This window comes from Equus przewalskii, chromosome 16 (genome assembly GCF_037783145.1).
Source record: "Equus przewalskii isolate Varuska chromosome 16, EquPr2, whole genome shotgun sequence".
Classification (NCBI taxonomy): Eukaryota; Metazoa; Chordata; class Mammalia; order Perissodactyla; family Equidae; genus Equus; species Equus przewalskii.
The window spans coordinates 70,161,535-70,176,981 of NC_091846.1; the positions used below are offsets into that span (position 1 = coordinate 70,161,535).

The 15,447-nt window shown below is 38.8% G+C and overlaps 1 protein-coding gene across 2 annotated transcripts in view; it reads right to left on the bottom strand.

The window, feature by feature from the left end:
- The window catches only part of NALCN (sodium leak channel, non-selective), a 303,705-nt gene that overhangs the window by 244,769 nt on the left and 43,489 nt on the right, over positions 1-15,447 (bottom strand). For both annotated transcript variants that reach the window (XM_070579234.1, XM_070579233.1), the window contains exon 7: positions 10,076-10,230. In XM_070579234.1, the coding sequence (XP_070435335.1) occupies positions 10,076-10,230 (155 nt within the window). The remainder of the gene's footprint in view (positions 1-10,075; positions 10,231-15,447) is intronic.

Genomic DNA, 15,447 nt, shown 5'->3' on the forward strand with positions numbered 1-15,447 from the left:
ACAGTGGATATCCTTTTAAAATCACGTCTGTAAATTCTGTCTTTAAACCCTTCTTTCTTCCTAACATTCTGAATACTATCTGCATATGTAATTTCAGTTTAAGAAAGTCTGTGACCCTGTTTGAGAATTTAACGTAACAAAGTCTTGGTTCCTTTGGAAATCTACAAGCACACACTTTCACATGCAATCTGAGGGCATTTACTGCTGCCTGGACCCAGGGCGAAATCCTTAGATTTGGCCAAAGGCTCTCACAACTATTGCTCTTATTGAAACTGCATGATCTTGTCCTCTGTAACAAAAATACGTCAGGTTTTCTTTGTCCCATGATAAAGGAAATCCTTCCGAGAGAAATTACAGAATTCTCAGAGATGAAAGTAAGCATTTCTGGTTGAATTCCATTGCCAGTTCTCTCTTCTTCATATGTTTTCATAAAAATCAACACTAAACATAAAGATTAATGTAGGGAAAACCACCCTTTGGTGCTTTTTCATAAAGTATTATAAATCTCAATTACATATTTTACAAATTAGTTTTTACTGTGGCTTTTTTGCAGCTGCAATAAAAATGTAGATTCTGTGATAAATCATAGATATAGATACATAATAACTTCCTATTTTCTATTCATTTGTAAAGTTTTCATCTGATATCACAGACAGAAGCATGAAATATGGTTTAAAATGATTTAAATCTGATGAATCCATTTTTATCAGCATCATCAACAAAGTTCAATTTACATTCCACTATGATTTGAATAAAAGTAATTTTCTTTCACTACATTTTATGTCTCTATTTAATATCAGATGTAATAAGAGACAAATTATACAAATAATAGAATGCCAATAGAAAAAAACATAAGGAGGAATTTTAAAGTAAAGCAAATCCTGTATTAAAGCTGAAACATTAGACCTGTGTAGGTGGATACACTGTCAATTCTACTTCAGCAAGATACGGCGGTAGTTCCACACATGAAACACTACCAGTGATGAAAATAACCACTGATGTTATTTCTTATCAATATCTAATAAAACTGATTTATGACTCACACAGCGAGCTGAGTCTGTATATTGTAGTCAATACCACCCAAATTTAAATGAGGAAAATACCATAAAAGTAAATAATTGCTAAAACATATTTCCTGTTGGAAAAAAATACCAGTCCCAAATTTCCATCCCTATAACAGCCTTCTTCAGAAGTGACTTGGGAGTACATGAGAATCTGGCAGGCTACAGTTCACTTTACTTTACTTTGTTTATTTTCTTGAAAGGCTCAACTAACTTATCATTGCTAGAAAAAAATTTACAAAGATTGCAAGTTATCACCTTAAATTTGTATACAGATTCCAAAGCCACATTAAACTTCTGTGATGCTGATGACCTGTAGTTTTTCTGTCTAATATTTTAAGGAGGGCATATGAGGAAAGCTTTACCATTTTTCTTTTCGGAAAGAGGATTAATAACATAAGTACTCTTTATGTCACATCTCTAATAAAGAAACTAATTATTAAGCATTTTCAAAGTCACCTTAAATAAAATTGTTGGTTAATTTGCAGTATTTAGAAAGAAAAATTAAATATTCATATATCAAAGGAAAAGAGATAGTGAATTCAAATACACAGGAGAAATTAATGCATGTAGCTATAAATTAAATATATAAGTGCATACATCATAATGGAATTCTGGATTTAGTTCAAATAACTGTAAACTCGACTACAATATACCAAATAACATATTTTTTCTTGCTTTCAACATTCTTTCCTACATCTCTAGCCTATATGTTTACCATCTCATTTTGTATCAAAAGCATATTCACTCAGTTTTGCTGCCATTGCCTCTAATACTTGCCCAAACGTCCATAGCTAGATAAATTCCCTTGTAAAACTGCACTGTCTCCCAGGTATATTCTTTTCATATTTAGATTCTTACATACAACTGACATATATAATGTACTAACTCCATCACACAGTATGCAGGGGGCTGGAATCAAAGCCAGAGACAGCCCGGAGTGGCCCTCAGTTCATGGTGGATGCCACTCTCTTTTGCACTCATCCCTCTGTCCTAAAGACTTGGGGATGAGAGAAGGCGAGACGTCTGGTGGACTATTATGTTGGAGGACATGTCCCCTCTGCTCTCCTAATGAGACTCTATAATGGACCAGCTGTCCTGACAAGCCACAGGGAATGGCGATTACTCATGGCCGACTTCATAGATAATGTGGAGTTTGAGCACCGAGAACACAAGCTTTGACCTCAGCACACGGGGCAGAAGCCTTGGCTCCTAACTGGGGCTCATGCGTGACTTTGGGCAAATCAATTCTTTCTCATGTCATTTTCTTCACTTATCAATTGGGGATAATGACACCTTCGGGGTTTATTTTGAGAAGGAAAAACACAATGGATGACAAACCTTTTGCCTGGTGCCAGATACATAATAAGCAATCGATAAATGATAGCAGTAGTTGTCATAAGTAATGATAGTAATTACAATCATAAAGACTGTCTGTTGGACAATTAGTCACCATAAGAACATAGCGTCTGTTATTTCCCAGCTTTATCTTGGATTATTTTATATAAAGAATAGGGAAAATAGTCCACTATATACAGTCCATGTCGCATTAAAAAAGCATATATAATTTAAATGTCTTTTCTTTTAGTTATTTTCAGAATGTCATGTTTATAGTTTGATTTTGCTTATGAGCTTCCTCTATCTGACACAAATTGTTCCAATTGGGTTTAGTTTATTCTGGATTTTTAAAATCTTGGGCTTTTGTCTCTCGTTCTTATGATTCTCAACTAATAACAACAACAAAATGCCTGATACCTATTTATTTCCTAAGTGACTTTCCAGGAAGAATTTTATCTTTAAATGACATTCATTGGGTTGTTCTATCAAAACTGAACACGTTTTGTTTTTAGCTGACTGTTCAATGAATGGAGAGTTCAAACCACCTCCTGAATAGTTCTGTACTCATCTTCTGTACCCAATTTCTTAAGTTCTTTTGAAAGATCATGACAAGTAAATTGCCAGTTCCATGGCATTTGCTGTGATTTCCTTCCCACATGTGATAAATTTGTTGTTCTTTTTTCCTAACAGGCACATCATGTCTGTTTGGGTAGTTGTCTCCACCAGCATCTCACCAAAGGTGAGCGATGCTAGACTTCTACTACAAAACTAAGACCAAAACTAAGCTTTGCAAGATTTTTTTTTTGAGTTTTCTCCTTAGTTAAACACTGATCTGAAGTGTAAAAAGGTTTGAGGGAGACAGTAAGTTCTAGTGGGAGTCTGTGAATCATGACAAGTGAGTTTAGCCCTGGCTCTGCGCAGAGTTCTCTGGAACTCTGCCCTCACTGGCTGTGATGCTCAGTTTCCTGACCCGTAAAACTGTGTGGGTAAACACATGACTGTTCATTTTTTCCAGCTCAAAATTCCTCTAATTTCATGTTCAGTGCTATTTAAAAAATTGCAATGTCTCCTCTTTTATGTCTCAGGTTGCATGTCTTACATGTTGATGAGCATGTGGTAACTCAGAGGAAGGGAGAGGCTGAAAGTGGGGTAAGTACTCAGAAAACTGAAGTAGGACTAATTTTCTAAATAGTGTAAGTTGATATGATTTTCTTTCACCTCTATATGTGTTTTTCTGGGTGTCGTCTGTCCCAAAATCTTTTCACTGCATGCTTGCTACCCACCTCCCCACACATTCACTGCAGTCATGGAATTTGAATGTCTGCTAAACAGATTTTGTGATCTTCAAATATGTCCTTTCAATAATGTATATTGCTCAGTAGGTCTGGAACAGGGGAGCGTGTGATGTCTTAAGAGCATAGGCCAACACCCTAGAGAGGATGTATTAGTTGAAGGTCCTTAAGAATAATCAGTAAAGAGTACACAGAAGTAAAGATGGGAAAGTATTGAAATGGCAGAGAGTGACAGAGCAACAGCTAGCATCTCGGTCACTATTTGGTACAGGGATTTAGAGAGGGCAGAAAACAAACCACTGGTGCTGGAGACAGAGCAGGGAACAGTGTGGCTTCCGCTCAGGGCCCGAGTGGAAGCTTTCCTTAGGTCTGTGGAAGCAGTGCCTGATGAAAGTCTGCTAAAAGATGGGGAGTGGCTGAATCCAGGGGTCACAAATTCAAATGTACAGGGATAAATAAAATCTTATGTGTGAGGCATAATCAAACTGTGGAAAATTCAATGGCGTAGGCTAAATATGGATAAGATTCCAAAGAGACACATAAGGCACAAAAGTGAGGATATTTCTGAGTAGCAAGAGAGGAATAATTAATTCATGAAGATGAACACCACCAAAAATTGGCCCTCTAGAATTCTGTACATTGACTAGAATGAGATAAAATTTGGGATATTACTTAATAGGGTTATAATGCAAGGTCAAGAATCCTTGTCCCCATCCCTCTACGCTTCTCCCTTGCTGTAAGATCCTGAACAGTCTGAGCAGCAAACAGGGAGTAACATCAGACATGGGTATGCTGCCCCAAATGCATCTGTGTCCTGCCCTCCCTCAGGAAAGTTGCCTGTTTTCCTCAAATAACACAGACATGCATTTCAGTTTTTCCGCTCTCTCTCTAATTCTCTGGCTCACTGTGTGACTGCTCTGTGCTAGACACTGACAGAAGGGTAGTTTCTCAGTTACTTCTCACATCCACCCCATAAAGGAGGTCTGTCACTTACCTCATTTTACAGGTGAGGAAATCGAGGAAGAGAGGTTCCTTACCCTCCCAAGGTTCCCACCCTAGGATGTAGGACAGTCACGACCCAAACCCCAGTGCGATTATTTCAAGTTTTCAATTTTTTCTAAAGTAGGTCATTTTTGACTTTGTAATGCATTTGCATGGCAAGTATGCATATACCTTCATTATATGATCCATATATTGTATAAAATGATAACGGTCTTTTTATTGCTGAGTATAAATATTAAGGGCATCAACATTATTACACTACCTCCCCTGTTTCTCTTCTCTCTTCTACACAATCATAATTTGTGATATTTACATTATGTTCTGTAAATCCTGCAGTTGTATTAGCTTTGTCCTTACAGTGAACAGATACCAGAGACAAGGCTCAGTCATTCTTGATTGGCTGAATGTCTTCAAGAAGACTTACCGTAAAATAAAGACTCTGAGTTCTTGCCTCTTCAAAAACAATCAAAAAGAGTTTGACACACTCTTTCCCTAAGGTCTCTGTAAGCATTGTGTCATTATACCCTAGAGTTGATGTAGGCGCCCCTGACGCAGGAAGGGTTAATAACCACTGGAAAAGGCTTGCCAACAAACTGTGACCCAGAGGTGAGAAGGCCAGTTAGCCAATGACGGGTAAGACCTGCAGGGGTAGGCAACCTAAGCCAGGCATGGTCGCCTGGGGGCATAGATGGAGACACGATATCGGGAGCAGGAAGGGCCCTTGCCTAGGAGGCCTTGCGTGCTCTGAGATAAAATATACGAGCAAAACAATAACATGATAATATCAAAACAGAGGCCAAGGGAGGGCTCCTCGAGAAATCACTAAGAATTCTTGGCATTCACTAATTACTTTGTCCAGAACACCTGTGTATGTTTAACAGCTGTAAGCTATGTATATACTGAAACGCTGGTTATAATAAACTCAGAGTGGCCATCAGCCCTCTCCGCATCCATCCTGATGTGTACATTGGATTGTGACACCGACAGTTGAATATCGACATGAAGTTCCAGGCTTTTCTCACGGCCCCCTTAGAACTGACTTGATCATTGTTTTTCTGGATGCCCAATGGATGCTTTCTTTAGCTTTGAATTCCGGGAGCTTTACTAAGCTATGCCTCCATGTTAGTTGTTATGTCCATTTACGGAGATAAGTTGTCCCCTTTTAATCCATATATTCAGGTGGTCTTCTTTTCCTGCAATGGTGGTAGTGGGTTTTTTTGAGTTATATATCTGGGATAGTTTTTCAGTTTTAAATGTACCTAAAAGTACATTTTAATAGATATAGTCCTGATTCTTTTTGATTATTACTCACCTTTGAAATCAATTTTCAGACCAGATACTTGTCATTGTTTCACATTCAGGTAATGTGGGGTAGAAATGAAACTTTTATAATATAGGCATGAATGTGCATGTATCAGTCCAGAGTTTACAACCTTGCATGCACATTAGAACTTCCTGGAGAGCTCTGAAAAACCATCTAGGACTTGGATAACTCCAAGCTTTTGAGTTAACTGGCTTGGGAATGGTGCTTGGGAATTGGTGTGGTTTTTTGTTTTTGTTTTTTGGTGAGGACAATTGTTCCCAAGCTAACATCTGTTGCCAATCTTCCTCTTTTTGCTTGAGGAAAATTGTTCCTGAGCTAACATCTGTGCCAGTTTTCCTGTATTTTGCATGTGGGATGCCACCACAGCATGGCTTGATGATTGGTGTGTAGGCTTGCACCTGGGATCTGAACCTTCGAACCCTGGACGTCAAAGCAGAGCCCGTGAACTCAACCACTATGCGACTAGGCCGGCCCTGGGAATTGGCGTGTTTTAAAGGACAGCCCAGGTCATCCTAAGATATAGCCAAATTTGAAAACCTTAAGTTTAGTCTTTCCCGCATCTTAGTCGACATGGATCAGCAGCACTAGGCCCCTCACAATTGAGTGTCTGTCCTCTTCTCTATATCTCTAACCAGCTGCTTACAGGAACAAGCACCTCTACTTTGTGATGACACAAAGTCCCAGAAAGCCCCATAGTCAGCTACACACTGACTTCCTGACTCAGAGGACTGTTCTGCTCCTCTGGGAACATTCACCTTTAGAAAGTTGGCATTCTGCTGACTCTGTCTGAGATCCTCAGAAGCCAGAATCCTTTTAGGAAGTTTTGTTAGACACCTGGTCTTCTGATGTCTGGTTTAGAGTTAGAAGTTTTTTGGGGCCTTTAAATAGGGAAATTGCATTTCTGTTTCTCAGTCTCCTTATGTTTGGAGCATTTTAGCAATGCGAAGGTGTCTTTATTCGGCAATCTTACAATAGGGGCTCTTCACGATGCTTCCTACTTCACGACTCTGGTTTTTAATATATTTTAAATTGAGTTTTTCAACATCATCAATGTTAAATTTTAATGAGATATAAAGCTACTTATAAATGAAATTTTATAAACAAGTTGAAATTCAATGTATTGCATGATAATTGGATTAGTAGGCAAAGGAAATGTGCTCCTTTTTAATTAATCATGATTACTTACATGTAAAGTACATTGACCAAACTTATACGCACAATTAGGTACCTGATTATGTTTTAAATTCAACTGCAGGCAGAAATAGATGATCACATGTGTCAGTAAAATAACTTATTTTCCTTATTTTGGGGGAAACATAATCTTTTGTTTCCATAACAACTTTAAAAGGATTTCCTAAAATACTACAGTTTGTGTATCTACATAAACACATACTAGCAGGAAGTAGTTATCAATTTCAATCTAAACTATAGTGACCTTTACAATTTTGACTTGTACAAAGTCAACATTTCATTATCTAACCATTAGTCATACAATGATGATGAATTCAATCATGATTTGAGAAAAAGAAGCAAACAGACCAAATTAAGCCTGTATAAAAAGGGAAGTCATGAGGAAGAGCAAATACTGCCAACGAAAACAGAGAAAATCAGAGAAAAGAACAAGAAAACAACTTGGTTCTCTATTATGGCTCTATCTCCTAACACAAACAGGATTGGTCACCAATGAATTCAAAAGGACCTATACTTTGTTCAGTCCATCAGTAAATATTTACAGAGAGCTCCCTACAGCCAGGCATTCTGCTGGGCCCTGGAGACATGAAGATGAAAAGACCAGCTTCCTGTTTTCAAGGAGCTTAAATCCTTGGGAGATAAATGTATAAATAAACAGTAGAGCTTCAGTAAGATTACTGCCCCAGTGGGGGCCTACTGCCCCAGGGCAATTCCCTCCTGGAACTGGGCCTCTCAAGTCAACACAATTTATAAGGAGACTTGCTCTCTCAAAGAGAGAGCGTACCCTAACTTAGTTGAAGCCATTACAAGTCACAGTGAAGAAAGATGAATGAACTCAAGTGTAATGCAGCATTTTGAGTTTAGGTATAACTGGGGCATGTAAAATGGTCAGGGTGTGATTTGAGTTAGCAATATGATTATAAAGGACTGGAGGTTTCTTATGCAAGGGCAGCCTGACTCCTGAAAGCTGGGCACTCTCCACATAAGACATGGGTACATCCAGTTAGCCCCTAAAAGAAAGAGCTGCAGGCTCTGACAAGCCATGCATTCTAGTGGTGTCCCAGCTGTTAGGACTGCTGGAGCTTGTTCCACACAGCCTACCAAATCCACATATCTCACATCCCATACCACACCTGGGATTCCCTGCTCATCCCTGAAAGTCACTAGTATAATCCATAACAGGTCCCTGAACTTTTTAGACAGGGGAAAGAATGTAGGATTGGTTCCAAAGCCAGTTAAGTTTGAGAGAAACTGAAATACTACACTTAAATACTAAATACTCAGTCCTAGATTCTGTTAAAGGCTTAGTCTTGTGGTCTAGTTCATATATTAGGAAACTATTCCTCAATCAATGCAAGACCTTCATATATTCTTTCTGAAACTCCAATACTTGGCCCAGAGTTCATTATACCATTCTGTGTAGTACCTTCCAGGAGCTGCCATGACGGAAGGGCAGGGTGGGAATATCATTGATCAGCCACTTTTTCTGATGGGGCTGGGTTCACAGCAGTGGCCATCCAGGGTTGCAAGGCCAGGTTCCCTGGCTATGAAATCCCCCATTGAACAGCTGGCCCACTGAGATTTGAAACCACATCAAAGTCAGGAAATAGATTTGGCTTCCAAAAGAACACAACCATTGTCTTATTATACACTGAAAGATTTTTCTCTTTGGCCCTGGGTAAAAGTGTCTAGAACGCTCTTAAATGCACCTGGGCCTTGAAACTTTAAGGAAAAATTAGTTTCTAAAAAAATGATTCTGCTAACTATTCTGTTATAGACTGAACATATAAAATTCATATGTTGAAGCCACAACCCCTCAATGGGATGGTATTAGGAGGTGGGGACTTTGGAAGGTGATTTGATTTAGATGAGGTCATGAGGGTGGGGTTCCCAGGATGGCATTAGTACCCTTATAAGAACTTGTCAGAAAGCGCACTTGCACCCTCTCTTTCTCCGCCCCCCCAACTCCCCCCACCACATAAGGAGACAGTGAGAAGGTGGCCATCTGCAAGTCAGGGTGAGGGCTCTCACTGGAACCTAACCATGCCTGTCCCTGATATCAGACTTCAGATCCAGAACTGTGAGAAATAAATTTATGTTGTTTATGCCACCCACTCTGTGGTATTGTGTTATTGGCAGCCTGAGCTAAGACAAATTCTCAAAGGATAAAATAATTGTTTAGAATTCCATGTTTTTTTTGTTTCAATAATGAAATATGTGCAACTTGCATGAAATTACAATGAATGTAATGATATCAACTAAATGGCAGATGCTAAGTTCTTTCATTACTAGGTATAATGGCACATTTCAGGACTTAATAGGACAAGCCACTTATAAACGTACACATCTGAGCACATCATATTCACATATAAGCACTTTCCATACATCTATTACATAGCTGATGCACAGTCATTAAACATTGCATTAGCTGTCTTCCGTTCCAGGATTACTTTTCAGCTCTCACGCACTCATCAATGCCTAGTATTCCAGTTAGTTAAGACTTACCTCGCCAACCAGGGTATCACTAAATGTGGTGGGAAACCACACCTTATTTATCTTTGAGGCAACAACCCCTGAACCTTGCTCGACAAATACTCTTAAATGCTATAATTAAGAACCAAAATAGTCTAAAATGAGAGATATCTAACTCTATACAGATATTGCTGAATATACAGAGACACAAACTGCATGTTACAGCCCATTAGGTAGAATATGTTACAATATAGACATCTAATTAAAATTTGCAGTTGTGTTTCCTAAATAATATAGCCAGTCTTAACATGATATATCAATTACACAAGTATTCTCTCCATTTCATACACATTGTAAAATAGAAACTGAAAATGCATTTTATCAGTAAGACAGACCTATCTCATTAAAGCCACTGTAGCCCAGCTCTTGCCTGCTAAGTCCCAGATCTTCGAGGTCCATGCATTTAAATCCTGGGGGGCACTGGTAGCCTTCTTCCAGCTCTGGTGAGCAATGTGTATCTGGGATAGCTAAACTATTCCAGGTTACATTTCTGTGAACAACACAGGAAAGCGTTAGATGATTTCCACAACTGTAAATGTTGATTAAAGGAGATAATGTAATCATTGTGCATTAGTAACTGCTGTATATGGACACAGATGTAAGATTCCTGATTCAGGAACAGTATTCATAACATTAATAACACATTAAACATTCTCAAATGATACGCAATTCATCCACATGGCTTGTTATGAAATATTATGACCATTATTGGTTTTGTCATTCAAGTCCAAGACCCAGATAAGCAAAGGGAGGAACTTTCCTACAGATTTATAAGGAATGTTAACTTGTCTGGGGATTCCTCATTATTCACAAAATCCTTATCCTACTGTAGGCACAAATTTAACTTCTCTACTTCTAAGTAAACATTGAATGATAAAAGTCATTTTTATTATGGTACAAATACTAGGAGTCTCATAAATGACACTTGGCCTTCTTCCGTGTTGGCAGATGTACCATTTAGAAAGAAAACCAGACAAATAAGGTGAGATGGAAGGAGCTAAAGGTATCACACTGGAGAGAGATTAGGGGCGATTCAGTGATAACTCCAGGAATATTAACATCGTTGAGGTGGATGGCGATACAACCCTTTTTCATCTTTCTGGAGCACAGGCTAGAGATTAAGCTGATGTAGAAGGATTTAGAAACATAATGGTTTTCTTGGTAGTGAGTACAGATAATCACTGGAACAGTGATTGTGGAATGTCATTCTGGGCTGACCTTAAAAATGGGCCCCAAACAGCTGCTATCTGAGGCTGGATTGTGTAGAAGCCAAAGTTTAGTCTAGAGGATTTCACAAGCCTTCTAAACCCATGGTTTTATTATGATCATTTCCCACTACATCAATGTCTCTAGGCATTTCCTAAGTGGGGATAAACCTTAGGACAGTCTCAGTCTCTTCAGCTTAGGGCCAAATTGCAGCAGACTTGTTGGGTCACATTTCTTTTCTCTAACATCTTCTTATATTCAACTGGCTGCTTCCTTCCCCTGATATAATACGCTTTCTCTGGAGTCTGATGCCTAACTCTTCCCAGTCTCTTAGCTGACTGACGCCACCACACACACACACACACACACACCACGCCTGGTGATACCTTGTGCAGTTCTGTCTCAGTCATCAACAAAGTTCTAAAGGCTTCACCCACAATTCAGACACCCTACGTGTCTTCCTTCAGGGCTCTACCTTCTGTCAGCTACAAGAGAGCTAATTTGTCTACACATCTTTGGGAATAAGTGTTTAAATAACTGTCTCCTCTGGTCACATTTTAAGGTGGTCCTTTGGACCCCACACGCAAAACCCAAGGGAAAGGCTCTAATTGTGGAAATTACCACTTGGTTGTGTCAGAAAGATATAATTTTAGACAGATACATCACTTATTTCTCCTCATTTCACATTCTTATACATAAACCAAATGATGCCTCTTCACTTAAATCTAATCTGACTCCATGTTCCTGATGTGGTGCTCCCATTAGGACAATGTGGTAAAGGGACTGGGCTTCAGAGAGTAAGGCTTTCTGGGTTTGATCCCAAGCTCTGCCATTTACTGGTTGAGGGTCTCGAATAAAGTTTTATATGTTTCTGAGCTCAGTTTCCCCATCTGTAAGATAGGGGACTTCACAATTACAAGCGAAGGTTGTGTGAGGATTAAGTAAAGAAAACAACTAATGCATGCAGCATAGCACCCAGCATGTTGCAAGTACCCAATAAATCAATAATTATTAATCACTACAACAATAAAACACAGCATAAATCGTGGCAGGTAGAAACACAACAATAAAGAATTGTCAGATGAATAGAAGGAATTTCTGCACATGATACCGAAAGCGTTTTGTTCACAGAACTGTGCAGCTGAAAGAAACTTTACAGATCACGTAATTCTTCATTTATGGTTGAGGAAGGTAAGGTGAAGTTTGGAGAGCGAACAGTTTACTAACCCATCAAAATTAATAATTTTAGCTCCATTTCCAATACTTTAAAAAGACAATAGCAGCAATGTCTAAGAAAACAGTGTCTACATGAAAAAGTTTCAGGAAACATCATCTCTCAGCTATTTGGATAGGGAATTAGACTCGGTAGCCAGTCTGCTGGGTGTGAATTCTAGCTCAGCCCTTACTACATGTGTGACTTCACTGATCTGTGCCTCAGTTTCCCCACCCATAAGATGGTGGGAAAATGCCTACCTCACAGGGTTCTGATTAAAATCTAATGATTTACGTCTGTAAAGTACTTTAAAACGGGTACTTGGTCGACAGTAAGTGTTGAATGTTACCTATTGTTATTGATAGTCTGAAATCTGCAGACTGCCTAGATAGAAGCCCCAGCCCTGGGGTGTACTGCCTCAGTTTCCACACTTATAAAATGGGGAGAGCAATCGCACCTACTTTGTAGGGGTGTTTTAATGATTAAGTGAGCTAATGTACAATGAGCTCATGTACAACTCTCAGAACAGTGCTGGGAATACGATAATCGTTCAAAAACTGTTAACTATTATGATTATATTTTCAGTAAATTATAAATATTAGAGTATTTTTTTCCTTTTTGATTCCATTTGTTTTTTTCTGTCCGATTAAGACTGACTCTCATTTTAAGCACAACCCTCAGCAGCACAGATATGATTTTGAAATCTTTTGGCTTCAGAGGCAGCAGATTTGAAACACATTATTTTTGCCAACATCAAGCTATTAGCAAATGCTTTTTAAAGACACATTTATTAGATGATTAACTGCTCTGGAACACATGTATCTAAAACCACATGATAATTACTTTTTTAAAACTGAAATGAACGTCAAGAGTTTCAGAATATATGTTATTTATCTTAATTTCATTTTTCTCAATTAACAAGAATCTTCTAGATTTTATTTTTATTTGTTAATGTTAATTATCTCCTTGTTCATTTTCCCTCAGATATTCATGACAGAACAAGAAGCTTTCTGGAATTAGGAGGGTAGAATTCTTGCTCTAACCCGCCAAATTCCAAATATAGACAATGATTCTCCCAGTCGTAATAAACATCCAGTCACGCTTAAGTGGGTTTCAAGACTTGCCATTTCTCACCTACAGTCAGATTTCTTGAAAAAAGTTATCTATTTGTGATCTCCTTAATTTAATACTTCAGCCCATTTTCATAATCTCCAATCCATTCAAATTATTCTCATTTATTTCACATGCTACATTCAATTGGAAAATTTCTATTTTTTATCTTCTGTGACCTCTCAGCAGCATTCTACATAGCTGTTCTGGTAGTAGGTAGAATAATGGCCCCCTAAAGATGCCCACGTTTCTAATCTCCAGAATTTATGAATACGTTACGGTACATGGCAAAAGAGGATTAAGGTTACAGATGTGCACAAGGCTAAAAATCTTGAGTTTGGGAGATTATCCTGGATTATCTATGTGGGCCCAACCTAATCACATGAGTCCTTAAAAATGAAAAGTCTTTCCCAGTTGTGGTTAGAGAGAGAGAGAGGGATGTGACTATGGAAGGAAGGCACAGAGAGATGCAACATTGCTGGCTCTGAAGATGCTAGTTTTGCCTGTTTCTCAGGTCATTCTCCTTTTCCATCTCCTCCTCCTGTATTTGATCTGTTGTACTGAGTTGCACTGAACTTGGTCCTTGGCCTTCCTCTTTTTTCACAATGCTCTTTCCTTATGCAATCAAATCCACTTTCATAGTTTCAATTCTCTCTTGTCCTAGATGTCCTTTTAGAGTCTCAGAGCTACATGTGCAACTGCCTATTACATCTCTCCACTACACCAAAACGACCTCCAACTCTACATATCTCATAAAGAACTCTGACTCCTAAGCCAACATTCCCTCTCAAGCAAGCAGCACGATAGCACCATCATCCAAAGTGTCAAGAAAGCTGGAGATCTCGGGATCACCTTGATACCTACTTCCCTCTCCACTCTGATAACTAATCATCATGTTTCCCTAAATATCCTCCAAAATATCTTTGAGCTCATTCAGCTCTCTCTGTCTCCACCTCCACATGCACCACTATCTAGTCTGCTAATTGGCCATCCTGCAGCCACACTTAGCCCTTCTGATCCTTTTGCCACAGAGCACAGAGAGAGACTTTTCATAATCACTGTCCTACTCTAAGTCCATCAGTGTCAAATCTTCAATATGATCTACAAGACCCTAAAGGATCTAGTTCCTCTGTTTCCCCCAAGTGTCCTAATGTCCAACCCTGCTGGCCTTCTCCCAGGGCTTGGTGTGCTCCTTCTACTTCAGGACCTTGTCCTCTGCTTGGAAATCTCTCCTCCCCTCTTTGCTTGGTTGACCCCATGTTTTAGCCTTCAAGCCTAGCCTGAATGTCACTTTCTCAGGGGAACCACTCCCAGTTCCTCTGCCTGGATTAGGCTTCCCTGCTATAATTTCTTAAAAGTGCCCACACTTTCCATATCTGGCACTTGGGACACATGTAATTCATCTTGGTGTGGTCAACTGTTTATTGGACATCTTCCAAACTCAACTGTTGCCCAGTGTAACCTCCAATTCCCATTAGTCCCTCACATATAGTCTGTGATGTTTAAAACCAAGGTAAAAGACCAAAGTCCTCCAAAGAGGAAAGAATTCTGCCTCCAGACTGTCTGTGGACTCAAGACAGCAACATCAACTCCTGCTGGAATTCCCAGCTTGCTGGCCTGTTCTCAAGATTCTGGTCTTGCCAATCCCAATGATCACATGAGCCGATTCCTTAAAATAAATTTCTTTCTCTCTCTCTCTATATCCTATTGGTTCTGTTTCTCTGCAAAGCCCTGACTAACACATAGTAGATGCTTAATGAGTAGTTTTTGAATAAATGAATGAATGTGTCTGTCTTTCCACCATTATTTAAATCTATGGCAAATTTACTTACTTATTCATTTGTTTGTAAATTAACTATAAAAGAACTCTTCGACAATTGGATCCTGTTGTTTTTATGCAATTTTTTAGTGTAATATCTAAAAATTGGCATGGATTTTCAGTTTTTTAACTTTTTGGCTTTAGTAGTTTCCATGTTTCAAACGAGTACTGGAATCCCTCAGAACAGTTAATTGACTTTCAAAAGACTTTAATTATCTGCCTGGCGTATGTTTGTTTGCTTTTTTAATTCTTAAGAAAATATCCTATTTACAAATAACATTATGTAGGAGTTTGAGATCTAAGAAAACGTCTTCTGAGCTTGTTGCTAAAATTGTTTATTACAGCCCCAAACAACACCT